Source organism: Babylonia areolata, chromosome 9 (genome assembly GCF_041734735.1).
Source record: "Babylonia areolata isolate BAREFJ2019XMU chromosome 9, ASM4173473v1, whole genome shotgun sequence".
In the NCBI taxonomy this organism is placed as follows: Eukaryota; Metazoa; Mollusca; class Gastropoda; order Neogastropoda; family Buccinidae; genus Babylonia; species Babylonia areolata.
In genome coordinates, this window is record NC_134884.1 from 8,107,310 (window position 1) to 8,119,809 (window position 12,500).

Sequence of the window (12,500 nt, forward strand, 5' to 3'; positions counted from 1 at the left end):
AGGATGCAAAGAGGGGTGGATGTGTGCGTGTGAAAACCTTACTGCTTGTAAAGTGCAGAAATTGGTCAAACATATGTGGAAACTTTACTACTTGTAAAATGCAGAAATTTGTCAGAAACTGTGTATTTTTTCATGTTTCTTCTGTCCATGCTAACCTTTAGTGCTTTCTTTTATTTTTTCCCTGGTGTTGTGTTTGTTTTACGTCTTCTGAAACAGGGGTTCTTGTTTTTTTTCTTTTCCTTGTCTTGATTTAAAAATCAGACAGGTGTAAATTATAAGGTTTCAGGCATCGTTGAAGATTTTCATTCAGTACTTGTAGTCTTTGTTGATTTGTTTAATCATTTTTTTCTTGTTTTGTTTTCAGATTTACAAGGGTCACACAGATATTATCCGTTCCATTTGTCCAGATCCTTCTGGCCAGTGGCTTATGTCAGGTAGGTGTTACAGGTGTTTCCACTCGTTAAGTCCAGCAAGTGTGGGAAGGGGGTGGAACAGGGGTCAGACAGAAAAAAAAAAGAATCGTTCACAAAATTTTCAAATCACTTGCCTATGTTTGATTAACACTTGTCTGGAAATTGGTACGTTTTCAGGTCAGACTGGAAACAGCTGAGTGCAGGGATATGAGGAAGTGAAAGAGAGAGGTTGTTCCCAGTTAGTAGTAGTGGTGGTGTTGCTGTTGTTGTTATGATCATGTGTATGCATACATATGTTTATGTATAGTATATAAAGTTTAACTATTGACATTGAATTTATGACGGGCGCAATAGCCGAGTGGTTAAAGCGTTGGACTGTCATCTGAGGGTCCCGGGTTCGAATCACAGTGACGGCGCCTGGTGGGTAAAGGGTGGAGATTTTTACGATCTCCCAGGTCAACATATGTGCAGACCTGCTTGTGCCTGAACCCCCTTCGTGTGTATACGCAAGCAGAAGATCAAATACGCACGTTAAAGATCCTGTAGTCCATGTCAGCGTTCAGTGGGTTATGGAAACAAGAACATACCCAGCATGCACAGCCCCGAAAATGGAGTATGTCTGCCTACATGGCGGGGTAAAAACGGTCATACACGTAAAAGCCCACTCGTGTGCATACGAGTGAACGCAGAAGAAGAAGAAGACATTGAATTTGGCATGTGCATATGATGCATATTTGTGTTATTGATGTTATCCATAGTTTTTGCTCACTTAGTTTGACGAACCTGCATGTTTTGATAGATGTTGTCACTTGTTGTAATGTTTTTTTATTGGAACTGTTGTAAAGCGCTAAGAGGAAAGTCAATTGATAAGGCACTGTATCTCCCTCTTCGGTCATGGGCTGCAACTCCCACGTTCACTTGTATATACTGGAGTGGGCTTTTATGTGTTTTACCCCCCACCATGTAGGCAGCCATACTCCATTTTCAGGGGTATAAGGCACTGTATGAATAAACTTACCGATGTTATTATTGCTATTATCTGTTGGCATTGGCTCTCTGTGCTGCAGCTTTGGGGGCTAGTCGGCCTTTGGAAACCATCCCATTGCTGACTGACCTAGAACCCTGTTGGCCAAGAGACCAGGGATGTAACGTTGGCAAGACACTGTGCACTATAAACAGATTAGAGCCCTGATAGTTGGGACAGCACTTGCCCCTCTGCTGTCCTGATGGTCTCAGCAGAGATGCCAACTGTTAGGATTTTGCCGTATTTTGTTACACTGGATTGGGGTTTGTTCTGACGTTACGCCAACGTCAAAATTGTTCCGATGAGTTCAGTTTCCAACTACATAGCATGCTCACATGCTTTCCCATCGTAACATTACTCGGACACTCTAGACCTATTGATCACGAGGCCAGGGCAGTCACTAGTATCCTTGGTCTCACGTGATGATGCTCTGCTTATCGCGAGTGCGTTTACATTGAAACAGCATTGAGTAGTCGGGACCAGTCATCTTGCTCGTTTGCCCGAACAGGAGAGATAACGCCTCAATCTTCTTCTTCTTCTGCATTCACTCGTATGCACACGAGTGGGCTTTTATGTGTATGACCGTTTTTACCCTGCCATGTAGGCAGCCATACTCCGTTTTTGGGGGTGTGCATGCTGGGTATGTTCTTGTTTCCATAACCCACCGAACGCTGACATGGATTACAGGATCTTTAACGTGCGTATTTGATCTTCTGCTTGCATATACACACGAAGGGGGTTCAGGCACTAAGCAGGTCTGCACATATGTTGACCTGGGAGATCGTAAAAATCTCCACCCTTTACCCACCAGGCGCCGTCACCGTGATTCGAACCCGGGACCCTCAGATTGACAGTCCAACGCTTTAACCACTCGGCTATTGCGCCCGTCACACCTCAATCAAATTGCGTCTCGGTCAAACAGCGTCTGTGCCCGGTGGATTAAGCTATGGAGCGCAAGGAAGGAACAAGCTGATGTGGCTGGGAGTCTGAGTGTTCTTACCGAATTAAAAACTTTCCGAGCAAGTTGCTGCTTGTTCCTGCCAACACTTGACAGCGGTTGGCATCTCTGTCTCCGCCGTGACTTACCATGATACATCTGTGGACAGGTTCTGATGACGGCACTGTCAGGTTCTGGGAGGTATCCACAGGGCGCTGTATGAAGACGGTACAGGTTGGGGGCCGTGTCAACAGTGTCTCTTGGAACCCCAACACGTCGGTGTGTCTGGTGGCTGTGTCTGTGTAAGTTCTTCAATGTCCCTCTCCTGCTGTTTTTGTTGTTTTTTTTTCTTTCTTTTTTTTTTAAATTTTTTTTTTAACCTCTTTATTTAATATTTTACAAATATAAGGGCAACTTTTAAGAAGGCAGACAAGAAAAACCACCACCACCAACAACAACAACAAAATTCAGATGGACATCCATGGAACACTTTTACATAACTAGCCATAGAGTTACATAACATTTATAATGTATATCTATATATGTGTCCACATCCAAACACACACACACACACTTTTTGACAACTGTTTATCAAATTACACATTAAATTCTGTAAGCAAATACTAGGAGTACACAAAAAAGCTATGGTGCTTCCTGTGTTAGGTGAACTGGGCAGATTCCCAATAAGTTTAAAGATAATGTGTCAAATTATTACATATTGGATTCACATTATTCAATTACCAGAAACTTCCCTCATCAACAAAATATATAAGTCCATGTACCAACAAGAAAATACAACTTCCCCATGGTTGATATTTGTTAGAAAGATACTCGAAATTATAGGCCTTGATCACATTTGGAAAAACCAGTTCACATTCAGCGTACATAGACTGATATACGTTGTATATAAAAAAATAGAAAATGAATATATCAAATACTGGAAAGATAAAAGAGAAAAAACATTAAAGCTAAAATTTTACAGTACGATTGTAGCAGAGTACAAAACTGAAACCTATCTTTTAAATATATCAGATGCAAAACACAGACAAGCTTTAACAAAACTCAGAATAAGCGCGCATGACCTAAAGATTGAGAAAGGTAGATATTTAAATATTCCACAAGAAGACAGATTGTACAACAAGTGTAACATCCTGGAAGACGAAATCCATCTTCTTGATCATTGTATTAAATATAAAACATTAAGGCAACAATTTTTAAAAGATATTCAAAATTTGAATAACACAGGAAATATTCCCAGTCAGGTGATGCTAACAGATGATGAATATATACAAACAAGATTAGGAAAATTTGTTATGAATGCTGCTGCAATTTACTACATTAACTGATTGATTAATTGTGTGTTTTTCATTCATTCATTCATTTACCATTGCACTTGTGTCTTATAAACCTTACGGTTTCATGACAATAAAATCTATTCTATTCTATTCACACACACACATGCACACGCACGTGCGTGTACACACACACAAACACACACACACACACACAAATTCATTTCCAGACTTTGGACAAGGTGTGGATGATCTTTAGTTACAATATAATACAAATGAATATAATATATATTTTTATAATTGAAAGGCCTATTTATATTGTGTAAGATAATTTGTTTTGATCTCCAGAACTGCTTTGATTCTACATATAATGGATAAATGTATACTACTGTACTTTTTTTTCTTTTTTTTTCTTTCTCTCCTCAGCTTTCATTATTTTTGGTGTGGCAGTGGCTGTGTGAGATCTACATTGTCTGTGTCACTGCTGTTTTTCTTGTCTTATTTTTCTTTCTTTCTTTCCTCCGTTTTTTTTTTTTTTTTTTTTTTCTTGGTGCTTAGTGGCAGTGGCTGTGTGAGATCTACATTGTCTCTGTCACTGCTGTTTTTCTTGTCTTATTTTTCTTTCTTTCTTTCCTCCGTTTTCTTTTTTTTTTCTTTCTTTTTTTTCTTGGTGCCTAGTGGCAGTGGCTGTGTGAGATCTACATTGTCTCTGTCACTGCTGTTTTTCTTGTCTTATTTTTCTTTCTTTCTTTCCTCCGTTTTCGGTTTTTTTGGTTTGTTTTTTGTTGTTTTTTTGTGCCTAGTGGCAGTGGCTGTGTGAGATCTACATTGTCTCTGTCACTGCTGTTTTTCTTGTCTTATTTTTCTTTCTTTCTGTCCTCTGCTTTCAGGTTTTCAATCTCTTTCATTCTGAGCTAAAACTAGTGCTTTTTTTTTCTTCTTCTTCTTTCTCTTTTCTTCTTTCTCTACTCGTTCAGTCTCTTGTTTCATTCTGGGCTAAAACTAGTCAAACACACACACACACACACACACACACACACACACACACACACAAAAATCTGTTGGTACTCTAAAACAAACTATAAATAAGGCCTTTTGGTGAGGTAGTCTTAAAACCCAAAAACAAATAGTTGGAAAAATGAGTCCCATGTGTATTACCTTCTTTGCTAAAACTTGTAAAAGGTGAGGGTGAATAGTATTAAAAGCACATGCAAAGTCAAAGAATGCTAGGTAGAGGTATTTGGTTTGTCTAGATGCGCATAAACTTTGTTCAAAATAAAAAGTATTGCATCATCAACTCTTCTGTTCCTCTCTTGTATGGAGATTGCAGAGGATATGAAAACATCTAGCAAAGTCAAAGAACATTAGGCAGACACAGGTATCTGGATTGTCTAGATGTGCATAAAGTGACAAGTTTTGTTCAAAATAAAAAGTATAGCATCATCAACACTTCTGTTCCTCTCTTGTATGCAAAAAAAACAACAACAAAAATGAGAGGTGATCTAAAATTGGTGGTTACTTTCGACGGGCGCAATAGCCGAGTGGTTAAAGCGTTGGACTTTCAATCTGAGGGTCCCGGGTTCGAATCACGGTGACGGCGCCTGGTGGGTAAAGGGTGGAGATTTTTCCGATCTCCCAGGTCAACATTTGTGCAGACCTGCTAGTGCCTGAACCACCTTCGTGTGTATACGCAAGCAGAAGATCAAATACGCACGTTAAAGATCCTGTAATCCATGTCAGCGTTCGGTGGGTTATGGAAACAAGAACATACCCAGCATGCACAACCCCGAAAGTGGAGTATGGCTGCCTACACGGCGGGTTAAAAATGGTCATACACGTAAAAGCCCACTCGCGCATATACGAGTGAACGTGGGAGTTGCAGCCCACGAATACAGAAGAAGAAGAAGAAGAGGTGGTTACTTTCCACTGCTACTGATGTTTGTGGGTGTGTTGTGTGTGGCAGGAACACAAAGGTGCTGTTGATCAACCCTGGCTTGGGAGACAAACTGGTTGTCTCCAACACGGACAATGTTTTGCTGGCATCAGATGACCAGCCGTCCACCTCATCTGGTCAGTGTGTGTGTGTGTGTGTGTGTATGTGTGCGTGTGTATGTGTGTGTGTGTGCGTGTGTGCGTGCAGTGAATGATATGTGGGTGGTGAATCATTTTATCTCGTTTTTGTTATTATACGTTTAAAATGTTAATATATCTATTTTTACTGTAGAGCACGGTGAGCCTTCTCTTGAAAGCAGGGAACTGCGCTGTGTAAGCCTCCACAGTGTGAGGTGATGATGATGATGATGATTTGTCTTTGTATTTGTATTTCTTTTTTTTATCACAACAGATTTCTCTGTGTGAAATTTGGGCTGCTCTCCCCAGGGAGAGCGCGTCACTACACTGCAGTGCCACCACGCAGTTTTATTTGTTTTTCCTATCGAAGTGGATTTTTCTACAGAATTTTGCCAGGAACAACCCTTTTTTTGCCGTGGGTTCTTTTACATGTGCTAAATGCGTGCTGCACACGGGACCTCGGTTTATCGTCTCATCCGAATGACTAGCGTCCAGACCACCACTCAAGGTCTAGTGGAGGGGGAGAAAATATCGGCGGCTGAGCCGTGATTCGAACTAGCACGCTCAGATTCTCTCTCTTCCTTGCCGGACGCGTTACCTCTAGGCCATCACTCCACTTGATGATGATGATGATGATGATGATGATTCTTATTACAGTGAATATGAACTATGGGACCTTTAACCTTTTTTAATCTTTGACACTGTGTTGACATGGTTGGGGACAGACAAGGAACAGCCGGTGGACTGGGTCAAGTCGGACCTCAATGTTGAGGACTACAAAAATGGAGTCCGCTTCGTGGTGGAACATCCCATGGTGAGTCAGTCCTGTTTGAGGCAGACTGGGAAATTGGATGTGAGGCTTGAAGACAAGACTCTGTGTGTGTGTGTGTGGTGGGAGGGTGCAGGCATGTGTGCGTGCGCGTGTGTGTGTGACAGACCAAAGTGGCGTTCAGCTGTCCACAAAGGCGCCAAATCCTGTGAGGCCAACAGAATCGCTGCAGCAGAGCAACACAGACAGGCCAGGAAAAGCAGTGCCAGCAAGTCCCCGACAGCCGCCACCATCCCCTGTCCACACTGCGTCAGAACTTTCCAGGCGCTGATCGGTCTGACCAGTCATCTGCGCACCCACAGAGCTCAACCCACCCACCCCCAGGATGACTAGATGGTCCTCGTCGATCCCAACGGACGAACCACAATGTCTCATGTTGAGAGAGGAAGAGAAGAGAGACAGACAAATGTACAACTGTCTTGAAAGAGAAGACAACAACTTTGTTGTATTTCATCTCACTGAATGTGTGCAAAAGAGCGTGTGTGTGTTTGAGAGTGTATGTGTGTGTCTGTATTTCTGTGTGTCGGCATGTGAGTCAGTGTGTATGTGTGTGCGTGTGTGAGTTAGTGTATGTGTATGTTTGTACTCATGTCTCACACTGAGAGGGGAAAAGAAGAAATAAGTGTGTGAGCATGTGTGTATATTGTATTTGTATTTATTTTTATCACAACAGATTTCTCTGTGTGAAATTCGGGCTGCTCTCCCCAGGGAGAGCGCGTCGCTATACTATAGCGCCACCCATTTTTTTTTGTATTTTTTCCTGCGTGCAATTTTATTTGTTTTTCCTATCGAAGTGGATTTTTCTACAGAATTTTGCCAGGAACAACCCTTTTGTTGCCGTGGGTTCTTTTACGTGTACTAAGTGCATGCTGCACACGGGACCTCGGTTTATCGTCTCATCCGAATGACTAGTGTCCAGACAACCACTCAAGGTCTAGTGGATGGGGAGAAAATATCAGCAGCTGAGTCGTGATTCGAACCAGCGCGCTCAGATTCTCTCGCTTCCGAGGCGGACGCGTTACCTCTAGGCAATCACTCCACATGTGCGCATGTTCATGTGGGTCACCGCTCAGGATTCAGAACATTATATTTGTATTTCTTTTTATCGCAACAGATTTCTTTGTGTGAAACTCAGACTGCTCTCCCCAGGGAAAGCGCTATCCTTTTGTATTTTTTTCCTGTGTGCAACTAGTTTTCATTGTTTTTCCTATTGAAGTGGATTTTTCTGCAGAATTTTGCCAGGAACAACCCTTTTGTTGCCGTGGGTTCTTTTACATGCGCTAAGTGCAAGCTGCACACGGGACCTTGGTTTATCGTCTCATCCGAATATATTGGATAATATCACATGTACGAGAACAAGAACCAGTCAAGCAGCTTGTCGTCCTTTCATAATAAGTGAAGTCTGAAATCTCTTTGTTCTGCCTCTGTGGAAATATAATCTCATTTCTAAAGTCATGAAGGGGGGAAAAAGAGATAATGAGAACATGTCGGTTTTATTTCGTATGAACATAGAATGATAAAAGGTATTTCTTTGGTTTTATTTCAGGAAGTGTCACAGGTGACTTGGCACGGAAAGGGGGACTACTTTGCTACAGTCATGCCAAAGGGAGATAAGATGGCTGTACTGATCCACTTGCTGTCAAAGAAACACTCTCAGGTACCAGCAGGAACACGTTTTTTGTTGTTGTTATTTTTTTTCCCCTTCATTTCTTTATTTGCTGAACTCACGACTGCTTCAAAGTTCATTTGCTCTGAAAAGGTGTGGGGTTTTTTCGTGTGTTTTTTTTTGTGTGGGTTTTTTTGTTGTTTTTTTCCTTCAGGGGTCTGGAAGTCTTGATCATTACCATTCAACAAATACCTTTTTGCATTTGAAAATAAACGAACGAAAAAAACCAAGAAGTGGTAAAAATTGAATGGCAGCAGCAGGGCATCCACTGATATCTTTCATCAGTGGTGTTGCAGTCACATTTTTGATTCAGTTTGGATTTTGGTAAACGTTAGGCATGGACATTTTTCAGTCCAGTCTGGAAAAAGTATGGAATTTCTGGTCACATCTGTGGGAACCCTGGTACATGTTATTTATTGGTTTAACTCACTCAGTACGGCCAGTCCTCTCTTCTCCTCTACACAGACCCCTCGGATGTCCAGTGGGTGTCTGAATGACCCAGCCTTTAGCTTCCGTTGTCAGAATTGTGGTATTCTTTGTCAACATTCACCTCTTCAGTATAAGAGCCTTCCGCTTGCAATAATTTGATGATGGTAATTGGGGTGAAACGCTGTTAACGTCGTCTCTTTCGCCGTTCGTATGGAGAGAGTTAAATAAATCTTTATTCAGTGAACGTGTTATACATATATACACATAGACAGCAGAGCAACAAAAAGCTGACAGCTTGTATCATGCTCAGGAATGTGATTATTTTTGTTGCTTTCATTTGCCAGCTGGTGAATGCTACACAAATTCAATTATGTTGAAATACATATTTTCCAATTGTATATAAATGACAGTCATTGCAGTCATTGTTTCCTTTTTGAGTGGCTGTGGAGATGAGATAAGTGTACTTAAAGATTTTACAATGAACACGGACATTATCATTTTTAAGATTCATTATTCATGACAGAAAGCAGAAAAAGGTCAGAAAAAACAAGAAGTCAGTAAATAAGACAAAGATTAAAAAAGAAAGATACATATGAAGAGGGAATAGCATGACACATAATTATGCTTAAAATAGACGGACAGGAAATATGAAAAAAAAATTGCAGCAAGTTCAGTATAGAAGATATGGTGAGTCACACCTGCACAGTGGGAACAGTGCATACTTACAATCGACTGGCTTCATTGATGAATTTGTGTACAGTTTCAAATATCAGCATGTTTATGGTATATGTCTGAAGAGTATATGTCTGAGTGTATTCTTGGGGAAGATTTGAGGACTTGTTTAATTACACATACTTAACAGTGACCCACTGGTGCAGACTCCAAACCGCTAGTCCGCTATGCGGAGAAATCGAAACAAGCTGCGGCAAATAGCCTCCCTTGGTGGTTACCCCCCCCCCCCCTTGTGTTACCGGACGCAGCGTCCTCTTTTCCGGCAGCCATCTTGGATTTCCTGACACTGTCCTACATTTGCGGCTAAGACTTGTTATTTATTGCTGTTGGCTCAGACTGTTGAGGTGTGTTTTGTTGAGGCAGGATGGGGTTGTTTTTGACTCACTTGTGTAAACAAAGTGAGTCTATGTTTTAACCCGGTGTTCGGTTGTGTGTCTGTGTGTGTGTCTGTGTGTCCGTGGTAAACTTTAACATTGACATTTTCTCTGCAAATACTTTGTCAGTTGACACCAAATTACTCTGTAATTAATGCTAGGGGACTTAATTCGCTTTAAACTGATCTTTCTCATCTTAAACATTAGATTTTGAAATTATACCCAATACATAAAAAGCTTGGATTTTTTTTTTCAGTGTATCACAAGTGAGTCTTGAAGGCCTTGCCTCATGTTTTTTTTGTTTGTTTGTTTTTTTTCAGAGTCCTTTTTCCAAGTCCAAAGGGTTGGTGCAGTGTGTCAAGTTCCACCCTGTTCGACCAGTGCTTTTTGTAGCGGTAAGTGAATTTTTCTGTTGTTGTCGTTTTTCAGTCTTTGGGTTACGCTGCTTGTCAGGCACCTGCTTAGCAGATGTGGTGTAACGTGTATGGATTTGTCTGAACGCAGTGACGCCTCCTTGAGGAACTGAACTGAACTGGACTTCAGTCTTTTGCTGTTTCTCAATTTCTCACTGTCTCAGTATTTGTTTTTTCTCAATTTCTTTCTCAGTATATGTTGTTTCTCAATTTATCACTGTCTCAGTATTTGTTTTTTCTCCATTTCTATCTCAGTATTTGTTGTTTCTCAATTTCTCACTATCTCAGTATTTGTTTATGTTGCTTTCTTTCTGTTTTATTCATGTTCAGTTGTCGTTGTCTCCCCCCCCCCCCCTGTCCCCCCCCCCTCTCTCTCTCTCTGTGTCTTGTTTTAGTTGGTGGTGGTGTTATTAACTGACAGTGCAACATTTTGTCTCCAGACCCAGCGGTTTGTGCATATTTACAATCTGGTGAAACAGCAGCGGATCAAGAAACTTCAGAATAATTGCAAGTGGGTGTCCAGTATGGATGTTCACGCTGGAGGTAAGGAGGACTGTCTTCTGTTGTTTTGTTTTGATTTGATTTGATTTTGTGTTGTTATGTTTATGTTATTTCATTTTTATGTTTTTTGGAGTCCATTTGTGAGTCTGATTTTAAAGGTTTTTACATGTGTTCAGTGTGAAATGATGTACAAAGAATTTGGTTCCGATACAGGATGTATGCATTACTAAAGTAAACCAGAACACACATAGATGAAGCCAGACATCACTTAGAGTCACACACAGAGACATACACCGCTCACATACATAATGTATGCATGTCTGAACGTGAGGATAAAAAATAGCGAAACACAAAGAAAGTCAGACATCACTGACAATCACACACACAGACATACACACCTCACATACATATGTATGCATGTCTGAACATGAGGATGAAAAATTGGCTCCAGAGGCCATTTTTGAGATTCATGTAAATCCGTTGAGAAAATCGGAGGGGGGGGGGGGAGGGGTTTTCCTACCCACGAAGGTTGCACGAACGTTGTCCAACCGATCGACAAGACAGACCCACAGCGTTTGCTAAAATACCCCCACTGGGGGGGGGCACCTTTCAGACTCAACCAGGCCCCCACCTTTCAGACTCAATCACAATTTCCCAATCTCAGGCTTGCAAATAGCAAACTGAACTATTATTTGCTCATGATGATGTTGTTTTCAATGTGCGGGGTGCAGATTTATAGAATATTTTACCTTATACAGTTGATGGGGTTTTTTTTAACCCAAAACGGGGGTGATGGGCTTTTACTAAATGCTGGGCATTTACAAGGTAGTTTACAGTATATTTTTTACTTTTCAGGGGACAATGTGATTGTTGGCAGTTACGACTGTCGATCCAACTGGTTTGACCTGGACCTGTCCACAAAACCGTATCAGATTCTGAAGTAAGTCTTTTGGATTTCAGTGGGTGCTCACGTCTGTCAAATTGTTACTGGTGTTTAGTCTTAGCCAAGTATGCAGTGCTTTTGAAAGCTTGAAGGAAGTCAGAAAGTTGAACTTTGTGTAAATTTTACATGGACTGAAACAGACAAGTTTAAATTGGGTCTTTTTACATCATTACTTACTTTCAAAAATTTTAACTTGATTCAGATTTGATATAAACTGAGTGAATTGGTCTTTTTATTTTTTTTATTTTTAATTTTATCAACCTACTGACATTATTTTGGGTAACTGGTCATTTTATTTATTTGTTTATTTATTTATTTATTCATTTTATCAACCTACTAACATTATTTTAGGTTCTCTTCTACTGGTTTTATGAATTTTTAAGTCTTGGCTGACCATGTCCGCGGCTGGAGAGTGGTGGAAAAATGTTTGTTTTGCCCATCATGGTCTGGAAAAGTCTTGAAATTTTAATAAAACCCTTCTCCACTGCCATTGAACAAAGAGCTTAATTGGTTAGTTTAAAAAAAAAAAAAGGAGCTTAAAGAATCTTAATTAGTTTAAAAAAACGAGCTTAAACAAACTTAATTGGTTAGTTAAAAAAAAAACAAGCTTAATCGATTAGTTAAAAAAACGAAAATGAGCTTGATTGTTTAGTTAAAAAACGAGCTTAAAAACGAGCTTAATTGGTTAGTTTAAAATGTAGCTTAATTAGCTTAATTGGTTAGTTAAAAAACGAGCATAATTGGTTAGTTACGAGCTTAATCAGTTAAAAAAAGCGAGCTTAAACGAGCTTAATCAGTTAGTTAAAAAAAATGAGCTTAATCAGTTAAAAAAACAAGGTTAAGCAAGTTTAATTGGTTAGTTAAAAAACGAGCTTAA

General features: G+C 40.4%; 1 protein-coding gene across 1 annotated transcript in view; it reads left to right on the forward strand.

The window, feature by feature from the left end:
• LOC143286039 (ribosome biogenesis protein bop1-like) overlaps positions 1-12,500 on the forward strand; it is a 33,449-nt gene that overhangs the window by 17,491 nt on the left and 3,458 nt on the right. Inside the window, exons 11-18 of the mRNA XM_076593563.1 lie at positions 365-434; positions 2,544-2,676; positions 5,630-5,736; positions 6,462-6,550; positions 8,112-8,222; positions 10,087-10,161; positions 10,620-10,722; positions 11,536-11,620. Coding sequence (XP_076449678.1) covers positions 365-434; positions 2,544-2,676; positions 5,630-5,736; positions 6,462-6,550; positions 8,112-8,222; positions 10,087-10,161; positions 10,620-10,722; positions 11,536-11,620 — 773 coding nt within the window. The remainder of the gene's footprint in view (positions 1-364; positions 435-2,543; positions 2,677-5,629; positions 5,737-6,461; positions 6,551-8,111; positions 8,223-10,086; positions 10,162-10,619; positions 10,723-11,535; positions 11,621-12,500) is intronic.